Raw genomic sequence first — 14437 nt, 5'->3', positions numbered from 1 at the left:
AACTATATTCAATATCCCGTGATAAACCATAATGGAAAAGAATATTTAAAAATGTCTATATGTGTATAACTGAGTCATTTTGCTGCACAGCAGAGATTGGCATGACATTGTAAATCAACTATACTTCAATGAAAAAAAATAATGTTTATATAACACTTAACTATGTGCCACATACCCCATTAAAGCTTTGTCTAGATCTCATTTGCTTCCCGTAACAACTCTTTGAGATAGGGTCTAGCATTCCCACAGACAGAGAAACTAGACTGTGAGTGCTTGCGCACAGCCGTAAAGTAAGTAGCAGGACTGGTTTCAAACTCAGGGCTTTCTTCAGCCAAAATTCAGGCTCTTAACATGTACACATTGGTCTGGTCTCTGCCTATTAAGTGCTTCTTTATCCATTTCACTTACTGATTCCCTTTCTTTTTATTCCTCAGAGACAGTGGTTTCCCAAGATTTGTTCCTCGACCTTCTTTATACTCCAACACCTTCTTTCTGGATAATATTATTTGTTTTTATAGTGTAAATTCTCACTTTGGTTTAGCCTTGATTTGTCTTTGGGTTTCACATTTCCAGGGGCTTTCTGGGATCTCCACATGGCTGCTTGAGTGTCATGTAGGCATTTTAGAAAAACACATGTTAATTGTGAGACAAGCAAGACATTGGCCTATTTGGACATCTGGTGCTACGTTTGTGAAATAAGGGGGCTGGAGCAGTAGTATTCCAATTTTCTTTTTGAGCGGAAGACCAGTTGTTTTTCAAACAAAATTTTATGTAAAACCTATATTTAGGAATTCAATAAAATCAAAATGGCACTGCTACAGAGGGAGGAAGAAGCCTAGACCCTACCCATTTGGCTTCATCCTTACCTACAACAGCAATTCTTCACGTACCTCTTTAGAATATAGTACCCTATAATCTCTAAAGGCCCTTCTAGTTTCATATATAACTCTTTAATCCCCCTTTGGAATTTAATATAATACTTTAGCTATTCCTTTTCTTTTAATTCCACTTTCAACTAAGGATTTAAATATTTACTTAATAAACCAAGCTTTAAAATCTCAAAATTTAACTCCTCCATTTTCCTTATTTTCCACATTCAATTGATTTACAAACATTGCTCATTCTAATGCCTAAATAACTCAGATTTATTCCTTCTTTTCCTTTTCTTCTGCCACTACCTTAAATCAGGCTTACCATGTCCACTTTAATAACCTTCTATTAGGTCTCCTTTCCTTCAGAATCCAACCCTCTCCTGGTCCACTCTGTCTACGGAAGTATATTTACAAAGTATGCTTCTGATCATGTAGGCACATTGCTCCAAATCCTTCAATGGCTTCCCATATCAAAAAACAAGTATATATTCTTTAAAATGGTACACCAACTATCGCTTCTCGGCCTTTTGGCTAAGATCAAGTGTAAAATGGTACACCAACTAAGTTGTAAGCTACATTCAATCTTCGTCTCCTATTACTTCCCTTTTCCCATATCACAACTTTTTATCTAGGTACAACAGACTACCTAAGATTCTCTAAATATATCCCATACTCTCCTGACTTCCAGACTCTGTTCATGCTCATCACTCATCCAAGAATGCCCATCATACTCCCTGTCTCCACTTCATTGCCTTTCAAAATTCTTCTCATTTTTAAAGTCCAACTTCTCTTTGAAGGTCTTTCCAATAGATCCAAGCAAGTAATTTTCTCTCTAATCTGTTCCAACACTACTATGCTTAGGCCTCCCAGTCTTCTACATTTTATAACTAGTCGGTATATTGTATAATTAGTTGGTATGAATTACTTAGTATAATCAGTTGGATCATCTGTTTATCTAGACCAGGAGGAAGCCTATTTTAAATCTTTGTGCATAATGCCTGACCCACTCAATAAATATATTTTGGGTTGAACTAAAAAGTATAACACAATTACACTGTTTTCATGGTCAACCTACTGTCCAAAAAGAGCAGTTGTTCACATAATCATAGAAACATTCTAGAACTGTAAACAAAAAATTACAAACCTATGTAGTATAAGAAAATAGGGAAAATGGTATCAAAAAGAGACTTTCTTGGCTTTACAAAGAGGAGAAAGAAAATCCAGCAGTAGTGATGTTGGGATTTATTGCATTAAAAAGGAATCAACTGTCTCTGAAAATTACTTAAGAGTAACAAAAATGTGTAAAATTCAAAGCTTGTTAAAATTTTCATATTCATAGAACATATATATCATCAACCAATTTCTAATATTTTCCTTGGGGAGGTTTATAATTAATTTTGTCTCTATAACACGAAAGAAAACATTGTACAGGAATCACCTTCATCAAGCAACAGTTTGTTTTATTTCCCTTTTTGTGATGATTAATTTTATGTGTCAACTTAATTGGCCAAGGGGTGTCCACATTAAACATTATTTCTGGGTATGTATGTGAAGGTGTCTCAGGATGAGATTCTCATTTGAATCAGTGGTATCAGTAGATTTCCCTCTTCATTGTGGGTAGACATCAGGCAATCTGGTGAGAGCTTGAGTAGAACAAAAGTAAGAAGAAGGAGGAGTTTTTCCCTCTTTTCCTGCCTCATTTTTGAGCTAGACATCTCATAACTCTCTGGCCCTCTGACTGAGATCTATACCATCAGCTCTCAGGTTCTCCGGCTTTTGGACTTGGTCTGAATTATACCACCATTTCATGGGTCTCCACCTTGCAGACAGCAGATGGTAGAACTTTTCAGCCTCCATATTCGTGTGAGCCAATTCCTCATAATAAATCCCTCTCTCTCTATCCAACCTACTAGTTCTGTTTCTCTGGAGAACCCTGACTATATACTTTTCTATAGATATGTTATACCTCTTAACCTAATCTGGTCATGATCCCCCCTTGAGATGGAGTGAAAAGTATAAAGAAGCATCTATGAATATTACACAAATTAACCATACTGTTTTAGTGAGCCCCCTAAAATCCACTTAAGATACAGAAGTCCTTTGCTGCATCCAATTACTACAACTTAAAAACATTTTATTTATGCTTCTCTATTAAAGCATGCTTACTTTTCTCCCCAAATTAACAGATATTATAAAATCTAAGCAATAGTCATGAATATACATAATGAGTTAAAGCTGTTATATTACAAAATGCATTTAATCCAATTTGTTTGAAATTTTTAAAAAAATTGAGCAGAGCTGTAATTCTCTGTAAAAGAATAAAATAGAAAACTAAAAAAAGTGACTAAATTTTAAAAAGAGAAAAAAAAGAAGTAACAGATTCTCAAATCATGAGAAAAAAATATCACTATTCAAAGAACTGAACAAGATTACTGATCCAATTTCCTGACACACTCTGATTCTTACTAAGAAATATAAATTATATTTTTAATGAATTATCCTTCTATATATTTCATTAGCCTGAATGTTACCTTTTAGGACTAGCAGATACATAAAAAGGACTGCAAAAGGAGATAAAAATCTTATTCTTAAGTAACCTGTAGATTTTGAAAGCTAAGTTTCCAACAATCTCAACCTAATTCCAAACTTTCTGCTCTGTCTTTGATATTGTTACTGTTTTGCTACCTTATAGTTCCTAAAATATACTATGATTTAAATAAGCTAAAATATATTCCTGAAATATAATGAATAAAAAGTTGTATTGTTTTTGTACGATGAATTCTCTCTTTTCATTTACTTTCTCTATATTTTCAAACTTTCAGAGATGTATTTCTCTCATAGTTTATAACTGAAAGGACCACAGAAAGACTATAAATAGTTATAGGTATGTTTGGCACTTTCTGGTAGCTGGCTGCCTGATAAAGAGTAGAGAAATAGCATGTGTGTGAGGTATTTCAGAGATCCATATAACAGGGCATTTTTCTTTATAGAATATAACTGCATTCATTGAATGCATAGAAGAAAAAAGTTTATGAAGTAATATATCTTCTGCCAGTGTTATCTTTTTTTTCTTATTATGCTAAAAGTATACTCTATGGAATTAAATGCAACCAATATATTTCGGTCTCTAGGATAGACATAAAAATGTGTACTGTAAGATATCTCTGACATGTTACAGAAATAGTATCTAGTACTCCACACTTATTCTAATAGTAAATTAACTCCTATAAACAAATAAGCTCTTGAAATATTTCTAATACTAAAGTCACATGGTTTGCCCCAGAAAAATGATGTTCCTTGTTGTAGTAGTTACCAGGATTTACCAGAGAAACAAAGATACAAAAAGTATGGGCGATGAAAAGGAAGATGAAAGATGTCCATTACAATTAATCATTTTTAGTTAATATCCTTGTATCCAAGTTTCTGAATTACTTGTAATGAACCTGCTTTCTTTTCAAAACATAATAGGAATTTGACTCATGAAAATAAAGTGAGATGTGCAAAGATCCAATCAAAATTTTATATATAATTTTTTTTTATGTTACCTATAAGAAAAGGATATTGTTACACCCTTAAGTTTAACAAGGTACTACAAATTAATGTCAAATAGCATCATTTCTCACCCAATATAGCCAATGTAAAAGCCATTATCTTCATTCACACTTTCCAATATGTTCCCAAGTCCTGCATCCTTCGTACTGGGTCTTTCTGATGTACATGTGTATTCTGCCTCTGTGTCTTTGCTTTTGTTCTTGCCTGAATAAACATGCCCATTTATTCAAGGTACAACTCATGTCCTATATTCTCTACAAACGTCTTTAAAAAACACCTGAATTGACTGAGTTCTCTGCTTAATTGATAAGCACATTAAAATGTAAATTATTTGTAAGCCAAAAATCCTTTTAAAATGTTAAGAGTAAGGCACCTTTTTTGAGTACCATGCAACTGGAGGCACACATAGTGTGCTTAATCTACCCAACAACCCTATAAAGTTGGTACTAATATTCTAATTTTATAGATAAGGAAATCAAGTGTTAACGAGATTGGTTTTCACAAAGATACACGGCTAGCAAGTGGCAAAAAGCTTAAATTCAAACCCAATGCCATTTGGTTCCAAATCCTATGAAAAAAGTACATTCCATGAAATACTATTAAGGTCAGTGTGTCAATTCTTACTGACAAGAAAGGTTAATGCACCACTCAAAATACCTAAATTTTACCTACTCTCTCAAAGGAAATTCTCTTTTAGGCTTTTTAATCAACAGTATTATTGATTGACTCTATAAAATGCTGTTCATGAAAGTTCACTGTAAGAGGTCTAAAGTATTCTTACCTTCTAAATAGTACATAAAGATTACAATGCTTTCACATGCATTCTATTATAGAAAATTTTTTAGAATATTAGGATAAAACAGAAATTAAGAACCCATTGTTTAATAATGTGATAGACTACCTACATGAATAATACTGTATTTTTATTTTTGATTCTTCATGTTAATGAATAATGATTACAAAAATAACTCAAAATTAATATATTAGAAATGGCTTTACAGTCCTATTTAAATGAAATTCTATTTTACTTATTTCAAAAAGGATTTGAAACAGCTCACAATTAAGAGTAATTATGATCTGGTAATGTACAACACAAAAGTAATGAAACCACATGGATCATCTTTCCCCAAAACTTCTGAATTACTTGAACATTTTTGCTAAACTAAAAGATTCATAAAGTTATAAAGTAAACAAGAAAATACGACATTTCAATTATGACTAATTCAAATATTAACTATTACCAAGGATTTAATAGCATTTTTCTGGTCACTAACCTTAGGGCTATATGTCTTAAAATATAGATAAAATATTATGCATTTGATATGATAGTGACTGTTTTTGTTTGTAAGTATAATTCTAGAGGTTAATTTTATTCTATTCTTCTCTGCAAGATTTAGACCATACCGTATTATCTTCAGAGAAAATATCAAGTCCATTTTATATAAACTTGGAAGATTTAAAGCCATTTCAGACTTTTCTCCCTCATCATTTGCTTAACAAACCGTCAATGAACAAGGAGTTTATGAATCATTACATAAATAATTTCTAAAAATTACTTAAGTTCTGTTAGGTATCAAAAAACTCATTTATCCACCCTAATATGACTCCTTCCTAACCACACTAACATATTCACTATTATTGTACTTGATAAGCATCAATTTCTATAGGTAGCATGCCTATAATTACCCCTAAAGACACAGACCACTATGAAAAAGTCAAATAAATGAAAAAGAAATAAAACACTACATTAACTTTCATTCAACACTAAGAAAGATATTAATTTAATAATTTCTTATTTCTTCTTAGATCTCAGACACAAAAGCCAACACTTGTTTGACACTATTAAAGACTAAGATATTCCCTATCTTTTCTTTTGGAAAAGTGTACTCCAACACAATGAAATTATAAGCATGAACTGAGTATAACCCTAGATTTAGATAAAACAATTAAATATATAAATATTGACAGCAAATTTTCAGATCAATTGATTGAAAACCCCCAAGTGTTTTTACTAAAATTAGTTTAGGATGCATACAAAGAGACTTCTGAGTTCCCGTATTATTTCATCATAATATTCTCTGATTAGTAATTTAAGCTTTCTATCCTAATCCTTATCTTAAATCCTTTTAATAGTTTTGGGGAAATATCATAGCATTTTCTATTTTATATGTAACCAAACCATGAATTAGAGGGTTAACCAATTTGCTTAAATTAAAAAAATTAGTAGTAATTAACGTATGTATTGAAACATAGCATATTACTTCTAAGTATATCACATTTAATAGAGCAAATTCAGAGAAGTCTCTCAAGTACAGCAGCTGACAAGCATGATTCTTTAAGTTGCTTAAAAGGTTTACTGAAAGCCATGAGGAAAAACCTCTTCGTGAATCAGTTTTTGTGTCTGTTTCCTAAACAAACCAAACTTGTCTTAACACTTTTACATAAAAAAAGTCACACTTATTTCCCAGATGAATGTAAGAGACTTTAAATCTGTTGTCTCATGAAAGTATTTTTCTATATGATAATGGGTTATGATACAGTAAAAATAATAAAACACCTTGTTTTCCTCATGATTATCATTACAACCTCATGTGCAAATTCACTAGCTTAACTGGTTTGATTTAACAAAGTACCAAAATTGAAAGAGCAAAATGAATTTTTTTTCTTACCAAACAAAAGGTTATTTTTGTTTCTTTAATTTTTTTTAATGATGTGGCAGTCACAAGAATCAATGTAGGTATTGTAAAGGAAGCATATGGTTTTAGAAACTAAGATAAGAAATACCCAAGTTCAGGATGAAAATATTTTATGGTAATACCTTCTTCCTGAAGGCAGCAATTATAATAAGTTCTAATAGTATTTGATCATATTTACCTGTCTCTATCTGGAGAATAATGGTCATCCATGACACGATGTCTATCCATTCGGCTAATTGTATTATAATGTCCCGTAGTAGAGCGTGTCCCTCGAAGTCCCTGTTCCACATTCCGACTGAAATAGCAAGATCCATTAAATATCTTAATAGACCATAGTCACATATTATACTAAGAAACAAAGTTTATTAATAAAGATAGTAGAAAAAGACAAAAATCACTGTAATGTCAAGTCCAAGGTTTTTGTTTTGTTTTAACTAATAGGAGATTGCTGCTATAACAGAGGTATAACATAAAAGTAAGCTAATATCAATGGGGATGGAGATAAGGATTATCAAAACTATGAATGGATGACTCCCAGGTGTATAGTAGTGATAACGATATATGTAACACAGGAGGAGGAATAGATTTGTATGGTGAAAATGAGTTCAGCATGTTGCTTATAGACAATATATTGGTGGATTTTATTTTAGGGATATTAATTGCTATTTCTTTTAAAATCTAAACTGATGTCTTTAGAATTGATTAATGACTATTTTTTTAAGCTGCCATTCTTGGCCTGGATTGTCTACTTATATACTTCTTTTTCATGATGGAATAAACCTTTTACATAAGCTCCTGTTATTACGGGCTTTCTATTATGTGCAGGTGAATCTAATCTAAAACCCATGCCAATTTTCTATTGGCATGTTCAAATACTTTTTCCCCGGTAAAAGTCAAGTATTCTTTTTTTTTTTTTTAACAAGAAAGGACTTAATTTATTAAAGCTACAAATTCAAAATATCTCTCTCTCTTGCACTTTAAATTTCAGATTACAAATCTTATTACTCTACTGATAGGCCTACCACATTTAAACAATTACTTTTCAGAAGACTTTTAATAATTTTAGTCCCATTTACAAATTTAGTTAATTCAACATCTTCAAACATTTTAAACTATGTTTGTTAACTTAAAATATTAGATTTTCTCTTCAATTAATTGTCTAAATTAACACTTTTAAAGTCCCTAATATCCTTATAAGCTGTTAAATTTATAAATATAATAAACCTTTTCTCTTAAATAATCCAATACCATGTATAAAATTAAGATTACAATTTAAAATTCTAAGTCTAAAACTAACTCAATTACTCATTTAAAATAAGTGTTATAAGGCTGTCATTCTAAGAGTTCAAATTTCCTTAAACATTGCAAGTATATAAAATGTGAAATTATGCACATATTTCCTGTTAGGAAACACATTATTTCCATGGTTCTTACTCCATTAAGGCTTTCTGTACTTAACTGGATTGATCAGAGTTTTCCACTAAGCATAAGACCTGGAGTTGCAGATTTTCCAAGCAATTCTTCCCACTGCCCATGCATTCATTCCTTTTTAGTCTTCTCATGATTGTTCTTAATTGTATAGCTCCATCAAATGTTCTTTTATCCAATTTCTTAAATTATCAATATCTATATCATTCATGAGTATAATTAGTTGGGTCTAACTAGATCTGCTCAATATACATATGAGAATGGAAGTTGGATCTTCTTTATAACTATAACTATAAAATTATATATAGGTCATCTAAAGTTACAAAGTAGCCCATATTTCATCTTACTCTCATTATATAAGCTATTGATAGCAGGTATATTTTCCCCTAAGTAACTTTTTTCTACAAGAATTTATTATCTTTGAAAATTTCCAATAATATTTTATGATAAATAGGCTTATAATATCATCTTACAAATAAAATGTTATGTTGTCTTACCTCTGTGGAGGAGGGACACTGGGTGACCAAGATCTAGTCCTTCCTATAACATCTACTCGGTGAGGAGACCCTGATGGTGAACAATAGTTTGATGACATTACTTGTTCTGGCACTGACAATGTTGAGCTTTGAAGATCTCGACCATTGTGTCGATAATCTAAAGGTGGAAATATTAAGATTATAGTTATCTATACACTAAGATCTCTTGTATTTCACTGAAAAAACATAAAATGTTAGTGAAGTTGAAAAGCTCTGAATATACTAAATGTAAAGCATAATGAATAAAGCATAACACTAAGATAAAATAATATTTTATAAACACTTAAATTGAAAAGGAAAGACAAATATTCAAATATTTAGAGAGCTACTATGTCCAAGGCCCTATGCTAGGTAGAGTAAAACTTTTTTACACAGTTAATAATCTTCAGTAAAAGATTCAAGTTTATTCTAAAAACATTTTCATCTCTTCATTGACCTAGAAGAGCTTCAAATAGTTCTCAACAATTATAAAGGAGGGAGGCTCCAATAAAGATGTTAAAAAAAAAAAAGAAGTGGGAGGGGATATACGTATGCATATGGCTGATTCACTTCGTTGTACAACAGAAACTAACACAGTATTGTGAAGCAATTATACTCCAATAAAGATCTATTTAAATAAATAAATAAATAAATAAATAAAATTATTACCTTGACAAAAAGTTTCTAATTTCTATACTCTATAGTTATTTCTTTAAGAAATAAACAATATTAGAAAGCACTCTGAATACCATTTGAAGTAAATATGTAAATTCTGATATATTCCAAGCATTTGAAGTTATCTCCATATCCTTTTTATAAACATCAAAATCAGGACTATGGTACTGTAGTTTTTGAAATGTTATCTTTCAAATGCATTATTAAAATATGGTATATGATGAAAAAACCATGTCTCAAAAATTACACTGGATTTCAAAATAGCAACATATAGGATATTACAGCAGTCTTTTTTCCTCAATGGATTATTAAATGATTCACTATATAGTAAAAAAATTAATAACAACAGTGAGACAAGAAACCATGATGTTTCATGGTAGTAAAGAGTAATGAACCCACGGTAAACACTTTGAATTGTGTAGGTTTGTGAAATACTATTCTGTAACAACAAAAATTTTTCCAGAGAGTATTAACCAAAATAATGAATGATTCCTGGAAAGTTTTTTTTCAAAAGATACAGTTCCTTTAACAGAATGGAAACATAATAACATGATCATTTTTTTGTCATCCTGGAAGTAAAAATAAAAGAATTGAGATACGCCAAAAATGGCATCAAGATAAAGAGCTTTAATGACCTGAAGGAAAATATTTTGGGTGAAAAAAATCTGATGTGGCTAGATATTTAATAAAGAGAAGAAGTTGAAAAGTCAATTAAAGGACTAGAACACAAGCAGGAAAAAACTGCTAACGATCTCCAAGCAAGAGATCATGAGAATATGACTTTTTAAGGTTTAATTCACAAACCATAAAACACGAAAAATATTTTTTCAGTCTTAGTGAATTAATACATTGTTAACCCTTAGTGCAAAAAATAAAGACTAAAAGATAGTCATTGGGTTTTTTAAAAGTAGTACACTGGTAGCATGCAAACTGACTCATATTCTATCAAAAACTGTCCAACAAAAACTGTCAGTCACTGATGCAACTGCAGCACGTCTTACATACAATAAAACATATTTTGTTCATGATAAAATTGGTTATGCTTATGAAATTTGCTGAGCTAATTAACCTTGAAGAAGAAAAGAATCAAACATTTTTATAATATTTTGAGTATAATATATATAAAAATTTTGCCAGAATTTATTTAAAAATAGCTACTTACCTAAAATATTAAATCATCAGATAAATTTCTAATCATAAATGAGGCAATATTTTAAACCACAATACCATAATTTCAAAATGTAGCTGCACCTGATACTAATCCACATAACAACAATGAAAAAAATTTCAAAAAGTGGATTCAAATATTTGACATACTTGGGTTCGTTAGTGATGTTAGAAAGATTTTTTTCACAGTTAGTGAAGTATAAAGAAGTTTCAGTTATATAACTTCTCAAATTTATAGTGAAATTCTTATTACTTAGTAGTTTAAAAATAGAAAATTGGTATTACTTATGAGACATCTTTCAATAGAATATTCAATCTAAGAACTGGTACAGGTATTCCAGCAACTAGAATTATTCAGTTTAAACTGTCATAGGCTGTTTCAGGGGAGGGGGCATAAACAGGCAAGTCCTTTGTACCTCATTATATTTATCTATCTATTTGCATATTTACTGGTAAATAATGATGAGTCACACTTCCTTATTATCACTATAAAATAATTCTGAAATTCTTACCTGATACTACACCAATTCCATCATCGCAGTCATAGTCAGAGACTTCACTATCACTTATTCTCTTAGACCCTATGAAGCAAACAATAGCAATAATTAAAATTGCTGATCATTTAAGGAAAAAACCCCTCACCAACCTGAAAAACAAATGAAAGGATTTTGAATGGAATACTTGAGAATAAAAAAAAGAGAAAGAGAAGAAAAGTCATTTTGACCTCACAAACACCTATTTTTACATATATTTCATTATGTGAGGGTATTATTTTTTTTTTTTTTTTTTCTTTACGCGGGCCTCTCACTGTTGTGGCCTCTCCCGTTGCAGAGCACAGGCTCCGGACGCGCAGGCTCAGCGGCCATGGCTCACGGGCCCAGCCGCTCCGCGGCATGTGGGATCCTCCCAGACCGGGGAACGAACCCGTGTCCCCTGCATCGGCAGGCGGACTCTCAACCACTGCGCCACCAGGGAAGCCCAGGGTATTATTTTTGAAATGTATAAGATAAAGTTCCTAAAAGGATTAAAGCCTGAAATAATATTAAATATTAAATAATACATGTTAGTGATTTGATGTTGATTGATAAAATCTATTGGACAAAAAGCCGAGTCAAAAATAGCTCAATCAGGTCAGTTTTAGATGCTTTTAGACAAAGGCATTTAAATCTAGTAAACTTCAAAATACAAACAATGTTATATTCAAAGACCTTCATGTGTCTTTTTCTAATATGCATGACTAATGAATTAAATATACCCAATTCTTTAATCTTTATTTTTCACACTCATGGAGAGGAAGCATAATCTAAGACATCTTAAATGTCCTTCCCTTACTATTACTTTAGTTGTTTTCTGTTGCTTTGAGAAAAATACGAGAAATAAGTCATCCACAAACTGACTTACACATTGTGAACTGTGTTATGTTTTCTAAGAAACAACATAAGACAGAACAATAATAATTACTATAATTCAAGAGCCCTGTGTCTGTTTTCCTTACAACACAAATCTATAACAAAACTTTAAAACGTTAATCATGCTATGGCAAAAATAACATTAAATTGAATTAAGTAGAGCTTTGATGGCTAAAGCAGACTGTCTTCACACTTAATGATGACATATCACATATATAAATAAACATGTTATAATTTGTTTTTTAATCTATCTTTTCTCCTACATGTATCTCAGGGATAGGCACACCTTACATAAGAGAATCTTTTATTTAAAGCATTTTTCCCTTCTTTGGTATCAGAAAATATTTAATGATAAATGAAGACAGTGTTGCTATTTCAAAAGAGAACTTGTTTTGTCCGTCTACTTACATAATTCATTACTCATTACATAGACTAAACTCTGTTATCAGAAAATAAATACTTTCCTGTAAGGTTTATAAAACACTGAAAGCTCATGTTGCATAAAATAGCAATAATGAAAACGTTCTAGGAATGCCCTCCAACATTTGAAACCTCCCTTTAGAAATACTCTCTCTCTATTTTGTTGTAATCCCTGCCTTCTTGGGAGAGGGAGAGTCTTTCTTTTTTGCCAGGAACTGCAGTTCTTGTTTTTCTCCTTTTAATGATTAGGTAATACCTATCATTTTTGGTCATGTCGTCCCACTGAGTGTACTCACTACTATTTTCCTTCCAAATCCATATGTCATAAAGTTTTGGACCCAGTTGAATCTGAGGCTCTTATAGCACCAGTTAATATGGAAACTACATTATCTGACAACATCCCAACAGAATGCTCACAAAAGGATTTATAGAATTAGGACATACATTCTAAATGAACTTGGGAGAAAGGAGGGATAACACAGATGAGGCTATTGAGGAGAGACAAGAAGAATTGCTCAGCTTGTAACAAGATTTCACCTTGTAAATGATCAAGGACAAAGCAATGATTAGTTTAATGTGCCAGGTACAGTACAGACCATAAAGATTACGTGCTTTTCATATTGATCAAGGATCAGATCTGCCTTTAATGTAAAATAAGAATGACACCAGCAAAAGATGAAGTTCATTTTATCAGCCTTTATGAGCCCTCTTGTGTGCGAGGGTGCGGGTGAGAGTGGGAGGTGAGGTATATATGTGGTTTGTAAATGCTACTTCCTTTCAGAATCTTGATTACTTTCCTGATGGAAGTCTTGACCTATTTTGATATTAATCCTATAGAGGTTAAATATATTGCAGTTATGTTCTATGTGGATCTTGTCACATTCTGATGAAATCAAGTACTTAAGTTTAATGTCACTGAATGGATCAATCTTCTCTTTTAAAGAGAAGAAATTTTAAAATTTCTTTAAGAAATTTCCTGAGCTTGTATACAAGCACAGAGATACCCTTATTTTCTTCTGGAAGTTTAAAAATTTTGCTCTGTGCATTTATATCCTATCCATCTTGAACTAAGTTTCTGTACAGCATGAGATATGGATGCAACTTCACTTTCTATATGGATAACACGTATCTCAGCATTGTTTATTTAATCATTCTATCTTTCCACAATGATCTGCAATGTCACTTCTGCTATAAATAAATGTATTCTGTCTGCTAGGATCTGTTTGGTGCTCTACTTCTTTTTCCTTGTACAGGCTGTCTATCTATAAACCAGTAACTCACTGTCTTTGTTATTACAATGTTATATATTGAAAAGCAAATCCTTTACCTAATTATTCATATATTTGATATTTCTCCTTTGCTCTTCCATTTAAATTTTAGATTCAGGTTATCAAACTGCACAAAAACATCCTATAGGGACTTTGATTTGAAATGCATTGAATCAATACATCAATTCAGGGGGAAATGGCATATTTTACAGCATTGTTTTACTAGCCATGAACATGGCATTCTCTTCATTTAAGTTTTCTTTAAGATCTATGAAATTTTTAACTTCGGTCACTCAAATTTTCCACAATTGTTGGATTTATCCTTTGTATCTTATCATTTCTATTGCTATTAGAAATACTGTTAAAATTATGTTTTCTAACCTAATTGCTCATAAACAGAAATGCAATTTTATTGTAAAATAATGTTAATCAACC

At 31.4% G+C, this 14437-nt stretch overlaps 1 protein-coding gene across 1 annotated transcript in view; it reads right to left on the bottom strand.

The window, feature by feature from the left end:
* Positions 1-14437, bottom strand: part of RIMS2 (regulating synaptic membrane exocytosis 2) — a 452082-nt gene that overhangs the window by 216753 nt on the left and 220892 nt on the right. Inside the window, exons 13-15 of the mRNA XM_032610227.1 lie at positions 11418-11486; positions 9046-9202; positions 7299-7415 (exon numbers count right to left, since the gene is read on the bottom strand). Coding sequence (XP_032466118.1) covers positions 7299-7415; positions 9046-9202; positions 11418-11486 — 343 coding nt within the window. The remainder of the gene's footprint in view (positions 1-7298; positions 7416-9045; positions 9203-11417; positions 11487-14437) is intronic.

Source organism: Phocoena sinus, chromosome 17, assembly GCF_008692025.1.
Source record: "Phocoena sinus isolate mPhoSin1 chromosome 17, mPhoSin1.pri, whole genome shotgun sequence".
Lineage (NCBI taxonomy): Eukaryota > Metazoa > Chordata > Mammalia > Artiodactyla > Phocoenidae > Phocoena > Phocoena sinus.
The sequence above is the reverse complement of the archived record's forward strand: the minus strand, read 5'-3'. Positions and strand labels throughout refer to the sequence as shown.